Source organism: Saccopteryx leptura, chromosome 10 (assembly GCF_036850995.1).
Source record: "Saccopteryx leptura isolate mSacLep1 chromosome 10, mSacLep1_pri_phased_curated, whole genome shotgun sequence".
In the NCBI taxonomy this organism is placed as follows: Eukaryota; Metazoa; Chordata; class Mammalia; order Chiroptera; family Emballonuridae; genus Saccopteryx; species Saccopteryx leptura.
This window is the reverse complement of record NC_089512.1, coordinates 81,229,433-81,249,507: the sequence shown is the minus strand read 5'-3', so window position 1 is coordinate 81,249,507 and position 20,075 is coordinate 81,229,433. Positions and strand designations below refer to the sequence as shown.

Sequence of the window (20,075 nt, the reverse complement as noted above, 5' to 3'; positions counted from 1 at the left end):
TTGACTGTATTTTTATGTGCATACTAATACACTATTTATTGTTTAAACAATTCAATGGTGAGGAATCACCACCGGGAACAGTCAGCCTTAGGATCAATAAAGATGACATTTTAGATAAGATTCTGGTGAAACCCAAGTGCTTAGGAACTCTACAACTGACACATCTCACGGGAGGGCAAAATTAACTTGCACTAAAACCTAAGGAAGTCCGCTGTGAACTGCTGAATTTTGGTTTTCAGCAAATATGTACTCTCAAATGGGAGAAAGATAAATGATCAACAGTGGAATAAAACGAATGAAAAGATACTTTCTTCCCTTAGAAAGCTATATATTGTATTTTGGAAGGCAAATAACATGCTATGATTACAGTGCAGGTTTCATTGGGAAATAAGTATATCACCCCTGTCATAAAAACCAGTGGCTGTATTTTACTTGAAAGTGCCATTTAAAGTGACACATTAAAGGATTTAGAGATTAATTAGGAGTTAACTGCAATTTCATCCTTCCTGGGTAGTTTCCACTTTTAAATGTGTACAGTTTATCAAATCATCACATTGTACACCTTAAACTTCAATAAAGCTGGAAAAAAACCCACAAAACAAATGTGTGGCTTTCAATTCTGAACGCATTTTGTTTTGCATGAAGGAAGGTCCCTAGCCAGACTACTGACGTCAGAAGCCTACAAAGCCCAGTGTTTCTCAAGGGCAGGTTTCAGGCAAGGTGGCCACACTGCAGCTGGGGCGGTGGGGAATGCATCCCAATCCCAGCAAGGGACGCTGGACATCCTGGGCCAGGAGCCCTTCTGGTGCATTTGTGGCTAAGTAGGTGGGTGTGGTTCTGAAATAAGGAAGACTGCCTTAGACACCAAAAATGTGTTTACTTCTGGTGGGTTCCCTTCCAGTACTCTGGTGGGTTCCCTTCCAGTACTCTGGAAAACAAGACATCTCTTTATATTAGTGAGTGTTGAGCCTCCCCCCAAATCACTTCTATGCAGAGGAGACACTCCTGGGACCCTGCTAGCTGTATAAGAGGAAACATCTACTTATCTTGGCCTGGTAGCTCAGTTGGTTAGAGTGTTGTTCTGATATACCAAGGTTAGGGTTTGATCCCCAGTCAGGGCACATATAGAAATAAACCAATGAGTGAATATGTGGAACAACAAATCAATGCTTTGCTCTCTCTCAAATAATCAATCAATCAAAGAAAATCTCTCCCTACCTCATGGTTAATCAGAGAACAAAAGGCAATACTTATCTCATAGGGGAAAGGTTGGGGACTCTGGATTCAAGAATGTCATAAATACTAATGAATCATTTTACAAGCTGAGTTGAGGTGTGGGCTTTAAGGGTCTAAGGAGATTACTAAAGAGAGTACTTTTTTTACTCAGAAAGTTTCAAGAAAGAGAACCTCCTAAATTAAAAGAAATTGCAGTGGACACTTTAACTGTACAGTTCTTATTGATCTAACCGGAAATGCTGTGATCCTATTGCAGCATGGGGGTTAAGACTGGCCTAGCTCAGCATCCTGTTCCACATTCAGTGGGTCTGTGACCCAGGCTGTGACCTTAACCTCGCCTATAAGGTGGGGACACAGATAACTCCGTGCCTGGTGGTGCTGGGACTAGTCATTATGAGGTAATGTACAAGAAAACTCAACTCAGTGCTGTGCACATGGCGGGTGCTTTATTAATGCTGACTTCTAGTATTACTTTTAATCACCAATATTGCCTTTTTGGGGGAAGGTCTTCTTAACATCTTTAATAAATCTTCAAGATATGGGGAAGATCCAAAGAGTATATATACCAAGTCATCCTCCTGTTTCCCATGGGCAGAAGCTTCACTCATCTGCTCAATAGATATTTATGGGGTGCTTACTATGTCCTAGGTGCCACTGAGGTTACCACAGCTGTTCGATGAAATGTAATGTGTGGTGAAGTAACTAATAAAACAGATTTTATATGGCTGCTGTCAACTCAGCATCAGGTAAATGTCAAACAATTGTGTGGATGACACAGGACTGTGAAAGCACCCCTCCGAGGAGTCTGAGCAGCATGCAGCTTTCCCTCTCTCTGGCTGGCTGTGAGAAGGGGGAGTCTGTAACTTCTGTATTAGTAATTTAGATATTATATCTATAAAACAAGCGTCTGTTGCCTTTCATGTCACAAGTGAGGTCCATCAATGTTCATAAAGGAATATCTTATGTGGCTTTGCCAAACAAAAGGTACAAAAAATGTTATTTTTATGAGACTGGCCACTCCAAAGCCCCCTGAATGGCTCTTGTAGTCAAGATCTATGTGAACTGAGGCGAGGCTGCAGGCCTGAGAGGGAAGCCATTATCATTCCACTTTGGAGCTATAGCATGAAAAATTTAGGGTCATGTCTGTAAAGGAACAAATGTCAAAAACAAACGGACAACTATTTTTAAAGCAAAGTCCAGTTCAGTCTCAAAAGGTCATTTTGGCAGTTTTCTTGAATAAAGTTCTGAAATATTAACTTCTTATTTTTATATTTCAGATGAGCTCCAGGAAAACACATTTTATTAAGTGTTTAAAGGTCATGCCTCCAGTAGTTGACAGTCACAGTGGATCTTGGCCCAGGAGGAGATGTGAAGAGCTGTGAAATGCCCCATCCAGTTGAATGGTGTGGAGCATGCGGCTGTTCCTGTTGGCGGGTCAGCCCTGTGGAAGCGGGCTGTTCACTTTAAAGTGGCAGTTATGCTCTTGAGACATTTGGCCGAGCAGATACTATGGCTGTGACAAACTTGCACTGAATAAAGCAGGGCCTCAAAGGCCAGGTGTAACATGTGTACTCACTGTTCTCTGGCCTGGGGCATTTTTTCTAGAATTACATCTTGGTCAGGGCAACTTTCCTGCTATTAAAATGCAGTTATGCCTCCAGCTGTCATCTATAACTCTTTTAACTGCTAAAATGCATGGGTCTAAGTTTAATTCTCTCATTGTTGAATTTTAGAAATATAGTTATACTGAAAAATTGAAATTAGGAAGAAAACTGAGTCAGATTTCAATGATTCACCCTACTTTGTTTTTTATGATCTCTGATGATCTCCATCTCTGATGGAGATGTGGTGGTGAAGCCCAACACTTTCTTGCTCTAAATCCCTGTGTCCATGTGCAAATGGGGCAATAATAGTACCTACCCTAGTAGGCTATTCAGAGAATTCAAGTATACATGGTGGTGTGAGTCACACGCAGATGAAATAAATGTTAGTTACTATTGATTTTATCCTAAAAGTCTGAAGATGGGAGACTACCATCCATGACACAACCTTTAGAACAACCTTCACATCCCACTGCAATGGTTCTACAGAGAGGCACTGATGTGGAGGAAGCCTAGGTCCTGATCCCAGCTTGGGCTCTGACATTTGAGCTTGGGCAAGGTCAAACTGAAGAGGCTGAACTACATCCGTGTTTTTAACTGGCTCATTAGAGCCCAGGCAGGTTTCTGAGAGCCCCGCTCCCCTTTAGCCAGAGCAGTTCTGCTTTTCTCTTTTATATGTTGAGATTCCACATGAATTTCATTTGAAAGGAAAGTTTTCACTGCTTATAAGTAAAGTGTAAGAGCCATTGCTTAATGGCATCTATAACTCTTTTAACAGCTAAAATGCATGGGTCTAAGTTTAATTCTCTCATTGTTGAATTTTAGAAATATAGTTATACTGAAAAATTGAAATTAGGAAGAAAACTGAGTCAGATTTCAATGATTCACCCTACTTTGTTTTTTTATGATTGTGATAAGAAATGACAGTTTGAACATTTCTCTTCCTCTTTCCTTCCTTCATCCCTTCCTGTATTCCTTCTAGTGAGGGTTCGGAATAGCTCATACACACCAGAAACTGCATGGGGTCTTAGGGACCCAGGAGTGAGCAAACTGACAAAGTCCCTGCTCTTAAAAACCCATAGGCTACTTAGGGAAAAATAGACAATAAAGAAGTAAACAACTCCCAAATTACAAATTGTGAAAAGGGTGTAAAGAAAATGTACAGAGTGAGATGGAAGCAACTAACCTACTCAAGTAAGATCATGTAGAAAGGCCCTCAGGGAAGTGGGCTACCGGCAAACAGCTAGGCCCCACAGGACTGGATTCAGTGATATTGTCCATCATTCACCACCACCTCATTCCCGTGGTCTTGTCCTAGAAAGTCAACACAGTCACTGCAACCCTCAGTCACCCCCAAGGAGGCCGTGTGGCCACCTGTCATTTTGGACAGCCTGGGAAGGATGAGGAGGCAGGTCCAGGACTGAAACAGGTGACCAGAGGCCTATTTTTTTTTCCTTAAAGAACTTAGCTACTGAATCCTTGAGATGTTTTGTTTTCTCTATTGATTAAAAATTCTCAATAGAATAATCTTCCAATTCCTGGTTTTGTGCATATTATTTTTTGAGTAACTAAACTATTTATTTTGGTTCAAGACCAAAAAATAGTATAAAAAGAGTGGTTGGGCTCTGAGGCCAAGAGGTTTGGATTCCAATCCCAGCTCTGTTAATGACTAGTTACCTGACTGGGCAGGTTATTAAAAAACTGTGCTTCAGTTTCCTTAGGGGTAAAAACAACCACACATACACACAAGTAGCACCTTCCTCATGGTGCTGCTGTGAGAGGTAAATGGACCAACATAGCACAGTGTCTGGCATACAGGAAGTGCTAAATTAATGGTATCATGCAACAGAAATCCAGGAGGAGTTCTAGACTACTCACACTGCATCTCTTCTCTCCTGATGAATGAAATTGGATAATGAACCCATTATTTTTCTTTGACAAATACTTCATAAGAACAGATGAAAATAGTATCTTCAGATATAAGTATGTGCCATGCTGTCTAAAACTAAGGCAATAATATGTAAAGATTAGCTAAATAAGAAACACTTGTTTTTGATGCTATAAATTAACTACAAATGACCTGAACATAGAAAAGGGGGAAGAGAATGCTGATAAAAATCTAGGGTGGGGGAATTCCAAGATGGCAGCAGAGTAGGCAGATGCACAGACTCCCAGTTCACACCACCAAATTGGATTACAAATTAATTTAGGAACAATTAGTATGAAAAACCAACTCTGGACTACAAGAACAGCTCTCAAAAACCAGGGAGCAGAGAAGAAGCCACACTGAGCCTGGTAGGGAGTGCCGAGGAGCAGTGGATCTCTCCTGCTTACAGGAATGGAGGGGCAGGGGTGAGGCTGAGAGCCCAGAATGGCTCTCATTCCAAGTAAAAGAGTAGAAAATATTGCTCACAGTCACTTGCATGGGGACCTGGGAACAAAGTGTGTTGAAAAGGTTTGCTTATCTTACAAAAAGAAAGGGGGGAGAGAGAGATAGATGGTGACAGGCAGAGGAATGCATGGGAGGACTTGAGAAGCTGACTCATCCAGTGCTGGAGGTGGCCATAGCTGGGGGAAGGGTTTATCCTTCCACATAACACAAGACTAAGGTGGTTCTGGGTCACCCATCTCAAGATATCTCTCCAGTTTCAATCAGTGCAACAAGATACAGCTGAAAACAAGAAGTGGGGAGGAAGGGCAGTAACTCAGGTCTCCATGGAGATCTGAGATACATCTCCCCCTACTGAAGCTGAGAAAACAACCTGCCCCCAGAGAAAGTAACTGGCAAACTGGCAGATCAGGCCTTCAGAGTCTCAGGTTACACCCACTGCTTTCCTGGATACAGATTCAAATAAACCCCCTGCTGAGATCAGTAAACAAGATTACCACGTGTTAAGAAAACTGAGAAGAAAACAAACAAATCAAGACTTCAAAGCAGCTCTACTAGAAAAGCCAAATCCCACAGTGGATTACAAATAACAGCTGATGCCAACCCAAGAAGACCTAGAAATAACACAACTGAAAACTGGAGGCAGACAACACCAAACCTAGACTCAACCAGCTCTACAAACAATACACACAAACACACAAACATAATGAGAAGACAGAGAAGTGTAATCCAAATGAAACCACAAGAGAAACCTCCAGGAAATGAACTGAGTGATATGGAAATAACCAAACTTCCAGGTACAGAGTTTAAAATAATGATTGTTAGGATGCTTACGTATCTTAGAACAACAATGGATGGTAATTACAAACACCTAAATAAAGAAGTAGCAAGTATAAAAAAGGACATTGAAATATTAAAAAAAGAATCAGTCAGAGATGACAAATACAATATCAGAAATAAAGACCACAATGGAAGAATTAAAAACATAATGGATGAAGCAGAGGATAAAATCAGTGAGTTGGAGGACAAGTTCAATGAGGCATGGAAGCAGAGCAGACAAAAGCAAAAAGACTTAAAAAGTCTGAGGAAAATCTTAGGGAGCTCTGTGACAACATGAAGAGAAATAACATCCACATCATATGGGTTCCTGAAGAAAAAGAGAAAGAACAAGGGATAGAGACTATGTTCAATCATATCATAGCTTAAAACTTCCATAAATTAATGCAGGAAAAACTCTCACAAGTTCAAGAAGCACAGAGAACTTTATTAAAAAGAAACCCAAAGAAATCTACACCAAGACACATCATAATTAAAATACCAAAGCTAAGTGTTAAAGAGAAAATATTAAAAGCTTATAGAGAAAAAAAGGCTATCAACTACAAAGGAGCCCCCATAAGGATGACATCCAATTTCTCAACAGAAACACTTGAGGCCAGAAGGGAATAGCAAGAAATATTCATAGTAATGTAGAACAAGAGCCTACAACCAAGACTACTTTATCCAGCAAGGCTATTGTTTAAAATTGAAGGAGAAATAAAAAGCTTCCCAGACAAAAAAACCCCCACAAAACTCAAAGAATTCATTACAACCAAACCAATGCTGCAGGAAATGTTAAGGAGCCTGTTTTAAACAGATCAAAGTTGGAAAAGAATATAGCAAAAGAGAAATACAGCTTTAAAGAATAAAATGGCAATAAATAACTACATATCAATAATAACCTTAAGTGTTATTGGATTTAATTGGATTAAATGATCCAATCAAAAGACATAGGGTAGCTGTATGGATAAGAAAACAGGACCCGTACATATGCTGTCTACAAGACACACACCTTAAATCAAAAGATGCACATAGACTAAAGGTAAAAGAATGGAAAAAATATTTCATGCAAATGGAAATGAAAAAAAGCTGGGGGAGCAATACTTATATCAGACAAAATGGACTTTAAAACAAAGGCCATAGTAAGAGATAAAGAAAGCCACTACATAATGATAAAGGGAGAAATCCAACAGGAAGATATAACCATTATAAATATCTATGCACCTAATATAGGAGCACCTAAATATATAAAGCAGACTTTGATGGATTCAAAGGACGAGATCAATAGCAATACTGTAATAGTAGGGGATTTAAATACCCCACGAACATCACTAGATAGATCCTTAAGAAAGAAAATTAACAAAGAAACAGCAGACTTAAAGGACAACTAGATCAACTTGATTTAGTAGATATCTTCAGAAGCTTTCACCCTAAAGCAGCAGAATATACATTCTTTTCAAGTGCTCATGGTACATTCTCTAGGGTAGACCACATGTTAGGGCACAAAAGCGGTCTCAACAAATTTAAGAAGATTGAAATCATATCAAGCACTTTCTCTGATCAAAATGGCATGAAACTAGAAATCAACCACAACAGAAAAACTCAAATATTCTCAAACACGGAAACTAAATAGCAGCCTGTTAAATAATGAATGGATTAACAATGAGATCAAAGAAGAAATAAAAAAATCCTAGAAACAAATGATAACGAGCATACAACAACCCAAAATTTATGGGACACAGCAAAAGCAGTAATGAGAGGGAAGTTCATAGCACTACAGGCATATTTAAAGAAGCTAGAGAAATCACAAATAAACAATTTAACCCAGCATCTAAGAGAACTAGAAAAAGAACAGCAAGTAAAGCCCAGATGTAGTAGAAGAAAGGAAATAATATAGATCATTGCAGAAATAAATGACATAGAGGCTAAAGAAACAATACAGAGAATCAATGAAACCAGGAGCTGGTTCTTTGAAAAGATAAACAAGATTGATGAACCTTTAACTAGACTCACCAAAAAAAAAAAAAAAAAAAAAAAAAAAAGAGAGAGGACTCAAATAAATAAAATGAGAAATGAGAGTGGAGAAATAACAACTGACACAGCAGAAATACAAAATATTGTAAGAAAATACTATGAAGAACTGTATGCCAAACAACTAGACAACCTAGATGAAATGGACAAATTCCTTGAAACATACAATCTTCCAAAAATCAATCTGGAAGAATCAGAAAACCTAAACAGATCAATTACAACAAATCAGATCAAAAACAGTTATCAAAAAACTCCCAACAAAGAAAGGTCCTGGGCCTGATGGCTTCACAACTGAATTCTATCAAATATTCAAAGAAGAACTCACTCCTATCCTTCTCAATCTATTTTAAAAAATTCAAGAGGAAGGAATACTTCCAAGCTCCTTTTATGAGGCAAGCATAATTCTGATTCCAAAACCAGGCAAAGACAACACAAAGAAAGAAAATTATAGGCCAATATCACTGATGAATATAGATGCTAAAATCCTCAACAAAATATTAGCAAACCGGATCCAGCAATGTATGAAAAAAATCATTCACCATGATCAAGTGGGATTTATTCTGGGGAGGCAAAGCTGGTACAATATTTGCAAATCAATCAATGTGATTCATCACATAAACAAAAGGAAGGAGAAAAGCCACATGATAATTTCAATAGATGCAGAAAAAGCATTTGATAAAATCCAGCACCCATTCAAGATCAAAATTCTCAGCAAATTGGGAGTACAGAGAACATACCTCAACATGATAAAATCCATCTATGACAAACCCACAACCAACATCATACACAGTGAGCAAAAATTAAAAGGAATCCCCTTAAGATCATGAACAAGGCAGGGGTGCCCCCTTTCACCACTCTTATTCTACATAGTCCTGGAAGTCCTAACCACAGCAAACAGAAAAAATAAAAGGCATCCAAATTGGAAAGGAAGAAGTAAAACTATCATTATTTGCAGATGATATGATATTGTATATAGAAAACCCCAACGTCTCAGTCAAGAAACTACTGGACCTGATAAATGAATTCAGCAAAGTGCAGGATATAAAATTAATACTTGGTAATCAGAGGCATTTTTATATGCCAACAATGAACTTTCAGAAGGAGAAATTAAGGAAACAATCCCCTTCACTACTGCAACCAAAAATATGAAGTACCTAGGAGTAAATTTAACCAAGTAGATTAAAGACTTGTACTCCGAAAATGATAAAACATTGATAAAAAAATCAAGGAAGATACAAAGAAGTGGAAGTAATACCATGCTCGTTAGAAAGAATGAACATCATTAAAATGTCTATATTACCCAAAGCAATTTATAAATTCAATGCAATACATTAAAATACCAATGAAATACTTCAAAGATATAAAACACATATTCCAAAAATTTATATGAAACCAAAAAAGAACACGAATAGCCTCATCAATCTTGAAAAGGAAGAATGAAGCGAGAGGTATCACACTTCCTGATATCAAGTTATACTACAAGGCCATTGTACTCAAAACAGCCTGGTACTGGCATAAGAACAGGCATATAGATCAATGTAACAGAACAGAGAACCCAGAAATAAACCCACAGCTTTATGGACTGATATTTGACAAAGGAGTTAAGAGCATACAATGGAGTAAAGATAGTTTCTTTAATAAATGGGAAAATTGGACATCTATTTGCAAAAAAGTGAAACTAGACCACCAACTTACACCATTCACAAAAATAAACTCAAAATGGATAAAGGACTTAAATGTAAGCTGTGAAACCATAATCATCTTAGAAGAAAACATAGGCAGTAAGCTCTCTGACATCTCTCGCAGCAATATATTTGCTGATTTATCTCCATGGGCAAGTGAAATACAAGACAGAATAAACAAATGGGACTAGTTCAAACTAAAAAGCTTCTGCACAGCTAAAGACAATAAGAACAGAATAAAAAGACAACTACACAATGGGAGAAATATTTTACAATACTTCTGATAAGGGGTTAATAACCAACATTTATAAAGAACTTGTAAAACTCAACACCAGGAAGACAAACAATCCAATCAAAAAATGGGCAAAATAAATGAACATACACTTCTCCAAAGATGACATACAGATGGCCAATGAGCATATGAAAAAATTCTCAACGTCACTAATCATTGGAGAAATGCAAATTAAAAACAATGAGATATCACCTTACAGCAGTCAAAATGGCGCCCATCAACAAAACAACACAGAATAAGTGCTGGCGAGGATGTGGTGAAAAGGGAACTCTCCTGCACTGCTGGTGGAAATGCAGACTGGTGCAGCCACTGTGGAAAACAGTATGGAGATTCCTCAAAAAATTAAAAATCTAACTACCTTTTGACCCAGCTATCCCACTTTTAGGAATATACCCCATGAACACCATAGCACTGTTCCAAAAGGAGAAATGCACCCCCATGTTTGTGGCAGCATTGTTCACAATAACGAAGATCTGGAAACAGCCCAAGTGTCCGTCAGTGGACAAGTGGACTAAAAAGCTTTGGTACATATATACTATGGAATACTACTCAGCCATAAGAAATGATGACATTGGATCATTTGCAATAACATGGATGGACCTTGATAACATTATACGGAGTAAAATAAGTAAATCAGAAAAAACTAAGAACTATATGAATCCATACATAGATGGGACATAAAATTGAGACTCAGAGACATGGACAAGAATGTGATGGTAATGGGGTGGGAGGAGAGGGAGGCGGTGGGGGGGAAGGGAAGGGCACAAAGAAAACCAGATAGGAGGTGATGAAAGACAATTGGACTTTGGGTGAGGGATATGCAACATAATCAAATGTCAAAGTAATCTGGAGATGTTTTCTCTGAACATATGTACCCTGAATTATCAATGTCATCCCATTAAGATTAATAAAAATAAAGTCTAGGGTGGTACACAGAATGGGTGGCAGGTCTGGTTCACTTTAGCCAGAACATTTTTATAATTCTCTGAATTTAATTTATTAATTTGTCCTCATTGGAAGTCCTGTTTACCTGCATATAATTAATTGAGCTCCTGCTGTCAAAACATCACTTTGCAATGGTGATGTTAAGACATCCTTTCAACCACTTATCACTAATACATACCTTGTGTGCCCTTTGCTCAAGGACCATCCTCGCTGTTCCTGCATACTTATTAGGACACTTTCCATAACATACAACTGTTCCCTCCCAGCAAGGTCTCCTTCTGACAGCCGTGATTCTACTTTTCTGTCATAAGTAATTATAAATGAACACCTCTAAAAATGTTTCCAATTTGAGGGGCATAAGCTATTTCAGATAGTAAATCACAGAGACATCTCTGTCCTTTGGATGGCCAAAACATAGCACAAAGCTTTCACTCTGAATTATCTACATGTGAAAGAAAATGGATGTTCCACTTTCTCCCTGGGGCACTAGGAAAAGAGACACCCAAGAAACTGGTACCTTTGTTAGAGCAATTTATATTGGTTTCATTTTTTTTTTTTTAACCTTCTTCAAAATCCAACTCAGAAAACTGTCTCAGGGAGTCCCTCTCTGAGGTCATTTGTCACTCCAATTATGCACTGTAGATCCTCTCATAACCCCCATCTCAAGCCCTCTGTTTCCACCAAAGATTCCTTCTGTTCTCTACACTCCTGACAATCATGTTCCCTGCTCATGGCCAGAAACTAATGGTCCATCTTTACAGCTCTGCCAACAAAGAGAACCCCAGGCAAATTTTCATCCCCGTTTCTTTCCAACTTTTCCATTAGTAACACTACTCGACATAGCTCTGTGCCAGCCTTTGCTTTATGTCAACTATAACTAAAAAAAATTAAAAACTCCCAAATAACCCTTATATCCCTGCTGTAGCTCAGAATTAACAACAGAAGCATGTATCTCAGTGATATTGGAATACTGAGTCTGCTCTATAATAATACCAACAGCTAGGATTTGACAGACACTATTCTAAGTGCTTTGCATATAGTATAACTCATTGAATCTTTTTGAGAAACTTTCAGATGGGCCCCCCATCACTAGTCTTACTTTATAAAAGCAGTGACCAGAATTCATGAAGGTCACTCAGCAGGTAGCAATGAGATTCAGTGAAGGTCGATTGGACACCAAAGCCATGCTCTTACTCCTTAAACTAAATTTTATCCCGGCACTAATCTTTAGAAGAACAAGAACAATTTCTGTCATATTCTTCTTAGTTGTAAAAAACCCATCATTGTATAAAATGAGGCACAGGTTACCTATTTTGGGTGTGTGAACCTAACTGATCAGCATTTAATAAAAACAGTGGCATCTCAAAGAGACTGATTTTTCTCTTCATAGTTAATTATTTTTATTTTTCACGTGTAGCACTTTCCATACTCCCACCTTGAGCACTCAGACTTCCAGAAGAGTCCTGTTGCTGCTCCACTGGCTGCTGACTGGGAGGAACAATGGGCGGGCTCAGCATGTTTAACCAGTCCCTGAAAGAAAGGAGGAAGTAAGTGAACACACGTGTCTGTAATTCCATATGCAGATTTTACCATCCCACCCCCCAGAGGCGGATTCAGCTCAATAGAGGCCCTGAGCGCAGAAGAAAATACTGGGCCCCTTGTCATTAGAAAACAGTGTAAAGTTGGGGTTTTGTGGGGCCCTTCAGAAGTCGGGGACCAGGGTGTGCACCTGGTGTGCCCGCCATTAAATCCGCCTCTGTTTCCCCTGGATTTTTAATTTCCTGGGGCTTCTACAAAGAAACATTTTTCCTCCTTCGTATTTCAGAAAGACAAGATGTTCAAAAATTAATACTCAGTTTTATAAATTGGTTAAAAGTCAATTACTTAACTAACGACAGAGCTCCTTGAATTATCATGGGGCCCCTTCCTGATAAACCCATCATAAGGTAACAATACTGTAAGTTGAAAATGCATATGATACATCTAAACTACTGATTGTCATAACTTAGCCTGGCCTACTTTAAATGTGCTCAGAACACTTACATTGGCCTATAGTTGGGCAAAATCACCTAACACAAAGCCAATTTTATAGTAAAGTGTTGAATATCTCATATAATTTATTATGCATATTGCTTTTGTACACTTGTAAAGTTGAAAAATCATTAAATCGAACTATCACAAAGTGAGGATTGTCTATAGTTATTCAATAAATACATCAGCTAAATAAAGATGATATTCTTCTCAAAGTCTATTATTGTTATTACACTATAGTACAGTTTCTCTCATATGAGAAAATTATTTCAATAACTCAGAAGAAATGCAGCAGAGACAAAGCTCCTTATAACCCTCAGGTAAGAAAGCTTGACAAAGTCTCATGCCATATGTCATGAATGACAACATTCCACATGTGATTCAAAGCAGAAGTTAGTCTTGGAGAGCCACTACGAACCAGTCGCAATGGTGCGAGTCAGTCTGCATTAATTTGGGGCTCTACAGCAGCAGAAGGAGAAAGAAGGGAGAGTGAGAGGAGCCAGGTCCGTGAGTGACTCACTACTTCAATTCTATTATGAACGGGGACAAAACCACTCCAGGACACCTCCCACGTTCCCTGTCCCTCTGCCTCCAACTTCCAACTGAATTTCCTGGTCCCCTGACTTTCCTTCCTCCTCCATTCTTTTCCAGTCCCCTGCTCTTCCAGTAGATAACTTGGGTGGGTATGATGTGAGGGTGACATCCAGAAAACGCATCATGTGTGATGTGCATTCTACTTCAAGCCCTTCTCATCTCTAAACTTGCTCCTGCACCTTCTCAGGAGAAGGGAGCAAGCAGGGGACTGTGAAGAATTTTCCAACATGAATCAATTTCTTGCAATGATATAGTACCCTGTGATCTACATTATTCTTCTCAGCAGGAGCCTGTCCTCATAACTAAGCAATTTCTTTCTAAATTTCTGTACTCCCCACAGCCCCTCTCCATAACTAGAGACAGTCCCAACCAGTAAGTAAGAGCACTGCCTCTCTAGGCCAATCCCAACTCCACGTTTCCCAACGTAAGAACTTGGTCCAGTTACTTAACATTGTATGCTTCATCATAAAAAGGAGATGATAATAGTACCTCAGGTGTTTTTGGTTAGGATTAATGAAAAAAAGAAAGGATGAAAAACATTTGGCATAACCCTCATTACAGAGTTGCTCTCAATAAATTTCAGTTACGACCATCATCATCTTCAGTATAATTGAAGATCATAATGTGACTTTACCTCCGATGATAAACCAAAATAAAAATTGTATTCCATTGAAATTAAACCAGTACAGGATGGTAGAATTACTACAAGTCTATACAGTGGAAGTTTTCCTTGCAAAAGTCATGCATTCTTTTTGTATAAAAAGTACCTTAAGGTAAAAATTACCCTTTCCTCTTTGATATTTTAAGATCCTCTCAGTGACTGCCCACCTCAGCTATCACTAGGTTATGGCTAGTGAGTAAGCTAGTGAATAAATTCAATGCTGTGCAATTGAATTTCATAGTAACAAATTAAGGACACCAAAAAGAATTTGCCACAGACTTTCAAGCTATGGGGAATTTTCTGATAAGCACTTTTATTTAGTCCATTTAATTATAGTAGACCAAAAATTCCTACATTATAGATAATTACAGTGTCATACACAAATTACCAGCCCAGTGACTTCATTACTCAGGAACAGTGATGGAGAGCAAGGATGAACAGGATAAAAGTAATGTTATCCTATGATGACACCCCCAGAGACAAACTGAAACTACACAATGGCAGTAGAAGTACCCACTCATGGTCCATGGACATGGGAAATGTGGTGGCAGGGGGGCTGTGTGACTGTTATAAAAATGAGACATACGGCCCTGCCTGGTTGGTTCAGCAGTAGAGTTTTGGTCCAGTGTGTGGAAGTCCCGGGTTCGATTCCCGGCCAGGGCACACAGGAGAAGCACCCATCTGCTTCTTCACCCCTCCCCCTTTCCTTTATCTATCTCTCTCTTCCTCTCCCACAGCCAAGGCTCCATTGGAGCAAAGTTGGGCTAGGCACTGAGGATGGCTCCATGGCCTCCACCTCAGGTGCTAGAATGGCTCCAGTTGCATCGGAGCAACACCCCAGATGGGCAGGGAGTCTGTCTCTCTGTTTCCCTGTTTCTCACTTCAGAAAAATACAAAAAAAAAAAAAAAAAAAAGAGAGAGAGACAGTCACTTCTCTTTTTTAAAATTATTTCATGCATTTAATACTTAAATAAGAAAATAAAAGAGGTACACAAAACTATATTGTTATATTTTAAACTATTTATTAAAAATATTAAATAATACCTCACAAAAATAAAACTTATTTGTTATTTCTATATTGCTTCCATTTTTTAAATTTTTATTAATTTCTAATTTATTGTGTTTACATGGATTCAAGTGTCCCACTGAATATAACTCCCGCAACCCCCACCCCTGTGTCCCTTTTTATACCCCCTTTGCCCCCCTCCTCCTAATTCCCTACCTCTTCCTTCTAGGATTTGCTGTCCGACCTGACCTGTTATCTATATCTCTGTGTTACATATATATAATTTCACTAATCCGTTTACCTTCTCTGACCCCATCCTCTCATTCCCCTTCCCTCTTGACTGCTGTCCCTCTGGTCCCTGTGACCCCGCCTCTGCCCCTATTTTGTTCCTCAGTTCACCTTGTTCATTAGATTCCACATATAAGTGAGATCATTTAATATTTTTCTTTCTCTGCCTGGCCTATTTCACTTAGCATAATAATCTCCAGGTCCATCCATGCCATTGAAAAATGTAGGATTTTCTTTTTTCATGGCTGCATAATATTCCATTGTGTATATGTACCACTGCTTTTTAATTCACTTGTTCACTGAAAGACACTTTTGCTGTTTCCAGATATTGGCTATTATAAACAATGATGCAATAAACATGGGGGTGCATATCTCCTTTTGAATCAGACTTTTGGTATTCTTAGGACATATTCCTGAAGGTGGGATAGCTGGGTCAAAAGGCAGTTCCATTTTTAAGTTTTTTGAGGAAATACCATACTGCTTTCCACAGTGGCTGCACCAGTCTGCATTCCCACCAGCAGTGCAGGAGGGTTCCCTTTTCTCCACATCCTCGTCAGCACTTACTGTGTGTTGATTTGTTCATGAGCACCATTCTGACAGGTGTGACGTGATGTCTCATTTTAATGATGTTTAAATTTTCATTTCTCTGATGATTAGTGACATTGAACATTTTTTCATATGCCCTTGGCCATTTAAATGTCCCTTTGAAGAAGTGTCTGTTCAGTTCTTTTGCCCATTTTTTGATTGGATTGTTTATTTTCCTGGTGTTGAGTTTTACAAGTTCTTTAAAAATTTTGGTTATTAACCCCTTATCAGACGTGAATATGTTCTCCCATTGTATGGGTTGTCTTTTTACTTTGTTCATAGTGTCTTTTGCTGTGTTTGATATAGTCCCATTTGTTCATCTTGTCCTTTATTTCACATGCCCATGGAGATAAATCAGCAAAAATATTGCTACAAGAGATATCCGAGAGCTTACTGCTTATGTTTTCTTCTAAGATGTTTATGGTTTCACGACTTACATTTAATTCTTTTATCTATTTTGAGTTTATTTTTGTGAATGATATAAATTGGTGGTCTAGTTTCATTTTTTTGCATATACCTGTACAGTTTTCCCAACACCGTTTATTAAAGACTGTCTTTACTCCATTGTATGCTTTTACCTCCATTGTCAAATATCAATTGATCATAAAGGCATGGGATTATTTCTGGGTTCTCTGTTCTGTTTCATTGATCTGTATGCCTGTTCTTATGCCAGTACCAAGCTGTTTTGAGTACAATGGCCTTGTAGTATAACTTGATAGCAGGAAGTGTGATACCTCCCACTTTATTCTTCATTTTCAAGATTGATGAGGCTATTCATGTTCTCTTTTGGTTCCATATAAATTTTTGGAATATGTGTTCTATCTCTTTGAAGTGTGCCATTGGTATTTTAGTAAGAATTGAACTAAATTTATAGATTGTTTTGGGAAATATAGACATTTTAATGATGTTTATTCTTCTTATCCATGAACATGGTATATGTTTCCACTTGTTTGTATCTTCCTTGATTTCTTTTATCAGTGTTTTATAATTTTCTGAGTACAAGCCCTTTACCTTCATGGTTAAATTTACTTCTAGGTATTTTCTGTTGTTGTTGCAATAGTGAAGCGGACTTTTTTTAAAGGGGATTGTTTTTTAAATTTCTCTTTCAGACAGTTTATTGTTGATGAATAAAAATGCCACTGATTTCTGAATATTAACTTTATATCCTGTCACCTTGCCAAATTCATTTATCAGGCCCAGTAGTTTTTTACTGAGACTTTAGGGTTTTCTTTTCTCTCTCTCTCTCTCTGTCTCTTTTTTTACAGAGACAGAGAGAGAGTCAGAGAGAGGGATAGATAGGGACAGATAGACAGGAATGGAGAGAGATGAGAAGCATCAATCATCAGTTTTTCGTTGTGACAGCTTAGTTGTTCATTGATTACTTTCTCATATGAGCCCTGACCGTGGGCCTTCAGCAGACTGAGTAAACCCTTGCTCAAGCCAGCAACCTTAGGTTCAAGCTGGTGAGCTTTTGCTCAAACCAGATGAGCTCACGCTAAAGCTGGCAACCTCGAGATCTCAAACCTAGGCCTTCCATATCCCAGTCTGATGCTCTATCCACTGCACAACCGCCTGGTCAGGCTTTAAGGTTTTCTATGTACAGTATCATATCATCAGCAAATAATGATAGTTTTCCAATTTGGATGCTTTTTATTTCTTCTTCTTGTCTGATTGCTGTGGCTAGTACTTCCAGACCTATGTTGAATAAGAGTGGTGAAAGGGGGCATCTCTGCCTCATTCCTGTTCTTAAGGGGATTCCTTTTAATTTTTGCCCATTGAGTATAATGTTGGCTGTGGGTTTGCTATAGATGGCCTTTATCATGTTGAGTTATGTTCCCTGTATTCTCACTTTGCTGAGAGTTTTGATCATAAATGGGTGCTGGATTTTATCAAATGTTTTTTCTGCATCTATTGATATTATCATGTGATTTTTCTCCTTCCTTTTGTTTATGTGATGAATCACATTGATTGATTTGTGAATACTGTACCAGCCTTGCCTTACCAGAATAAATCCCACTTGATCATGATGTATGATTTATTTCATGTATTGCTGGATCTGGTTTGCTAATATTTTGTTGAGAACTTTAGCATCTAAGTTCATCAGGAATATTGGCCTATAGTTTTCTTTCTTTGTAGTGTCTTTATCTGGTTTTAGAATGAGTAATATTCTTGCCTCATAAAAGGAGCTTGGAAGTCTTGCCTCCTTTAGAACTTTTTGAAATAGCTTGAGAAGAATAGGTGTTAGTTCTTCTTTGAATATTTGGTAAAATTTACGTATGAAGCCATCTGATCCAGAACTTTTGTTTGCTGGGAGTTTTTTTTTTTTTTTTTCATTTTTTTTTTTTTTTTTTTTTTCTGAAGCTGGAAACGGGGAGAGACAGTCAGACAGACTCCCGCATGCGCCCGATGCTGGGAGTTTTTTTGATAGCTGTTTCCATTTTATATGTTGTTATTGGTCTGTTTAGATTTTCTGATTCTTCCAGGTTGAGTTTTGGAAGATTATATGTTTCTAGGAATTTATCCATTTCATCTAGGTTGTCCAATTTTTTTTTTTTTGCATACAGATCTTCATAGTATTTTCTTACAATCCTTTGTATTTCTGTGGTGTCAGTTTTTACTTCTCCACTTTCATATTTAATTTTATATAGATATCAATGTAAAATACCACATGCATATACATAAATGGCCTATGCATATGAAAAGACAGTTAACTCCACTCATAATGCTCATAATGAAAACAAATGCAAATTGAAACTACTTTAAGATACCAGTGTTCATCTCTTACATTCAAAATCATTAAAAACTTGTCAACATCTTTTTGTGACCTGGCTGTAAAGAAACCAGCACTATCATACATTGCTGGTGGGAACACAGATGTGAGCAACCTGGTGGAAGGATTTGTCAATACCTAACAAAGCCAAGTGTGTATTTACCTTTTGTTCCAGGAATCCAACTTCTAGCAATTTACCTTGAAGATCTATCTCTAGGTACACAAATATATACTGCTCACAAAAATTAGGAGATATTTCCAAATGAATATAAAAGTATAAAATATTATCTAATTTTTGTGAGCAGTATAGATATGCCCATGGAAATTCACCACAGCATTAATTGTAATACTCTTTACAGTTAATTTGCAGTAATGCAAAATGTTGAAAACATGTCCAAACATGGGAGAGTGTGAAATAAATGATAGTACATCCACACTGTTTAGCTGTAAGACTGAGTACACTGTGAACTAGTATGAATGATGAAGTTGGAAAATGTAATGCAAATAATTATTGTATGCCACCTTCTGCATAGGAGAGAAGGGGAATGAAAACAGACATGTATCTGCTTATTTTTTGCCAAAAGAAACAGAAAGAAGATACCAGAACTAATGAAATTGATTACCATAGAGTAGCGTGTGGATGGTATGGAGGTGATGAGGAATGGGAACAGATTGGAAGGGGTGGGGGAAATGTAACTCTTACCTGAATATGTCTTTCTGTGTAGTTTTGACTGTATAATGTTTAACATTCTTTATTTTTTTTTGTATTTTTCTGAAGCTGGAAATGGGGAGAGACAGTCAGACAGACTCCCGCATGCGCCTGACCAGGATCCACCCAGCACGCCCACCAGGGGTGACGCTCTGCCCACCAGGGGGCGATGCTCTGCCCCTACCGGGCGTGGCTCTGCCGCGACCAGAGCCACTCTAGCGCCTGGGGCAGAGGCCAAGGAGCCATCCCCAGCGCCTGGGCCATCTTTGCTCCAATGGAGCCTTGGCTGCGGGAGGGGAAGAGAGAGACAGAGAGGAAGGAGGGGGGTGGAGAAGCAAATGGGCGCTTCTCCTATGTGCCCTGGCCGGGAATTGAACCCGGGTCCCTTGCTCACCAGGCCGACGCTCTACCACTGAGCCAACCGGCCAGGGCCTGTTTA

At 38.5% G+C, this 20,075-nt stretch overlaps 1 protein-coding gene across 9 annotated transcripts in view; it reads right to left on the bottom strand.

Moving 5' to 3' along the window:
• Positions 1-20,075, bottom strand: part of CFAP20DC (CFAP20 domain containing) — a 401,527-nt gene that overhangs the window by 18,735 nt on the left and 362,717 nt on the right. For all 9 annotated transcript variants that reach the window (XM_066351161.1, XM_066351160.1, XM_066351167.1 and 6 more), the window contains one exon: positions 12,428-12,522. In XM_066351161.1, coding sequence (XP_066207258.1) covers positions 12,428-12,522 — 95 coding nt within the window. The remainder of the gene's footprint in view (positions 1-12,427; positions 12,523-20,075) is intronic.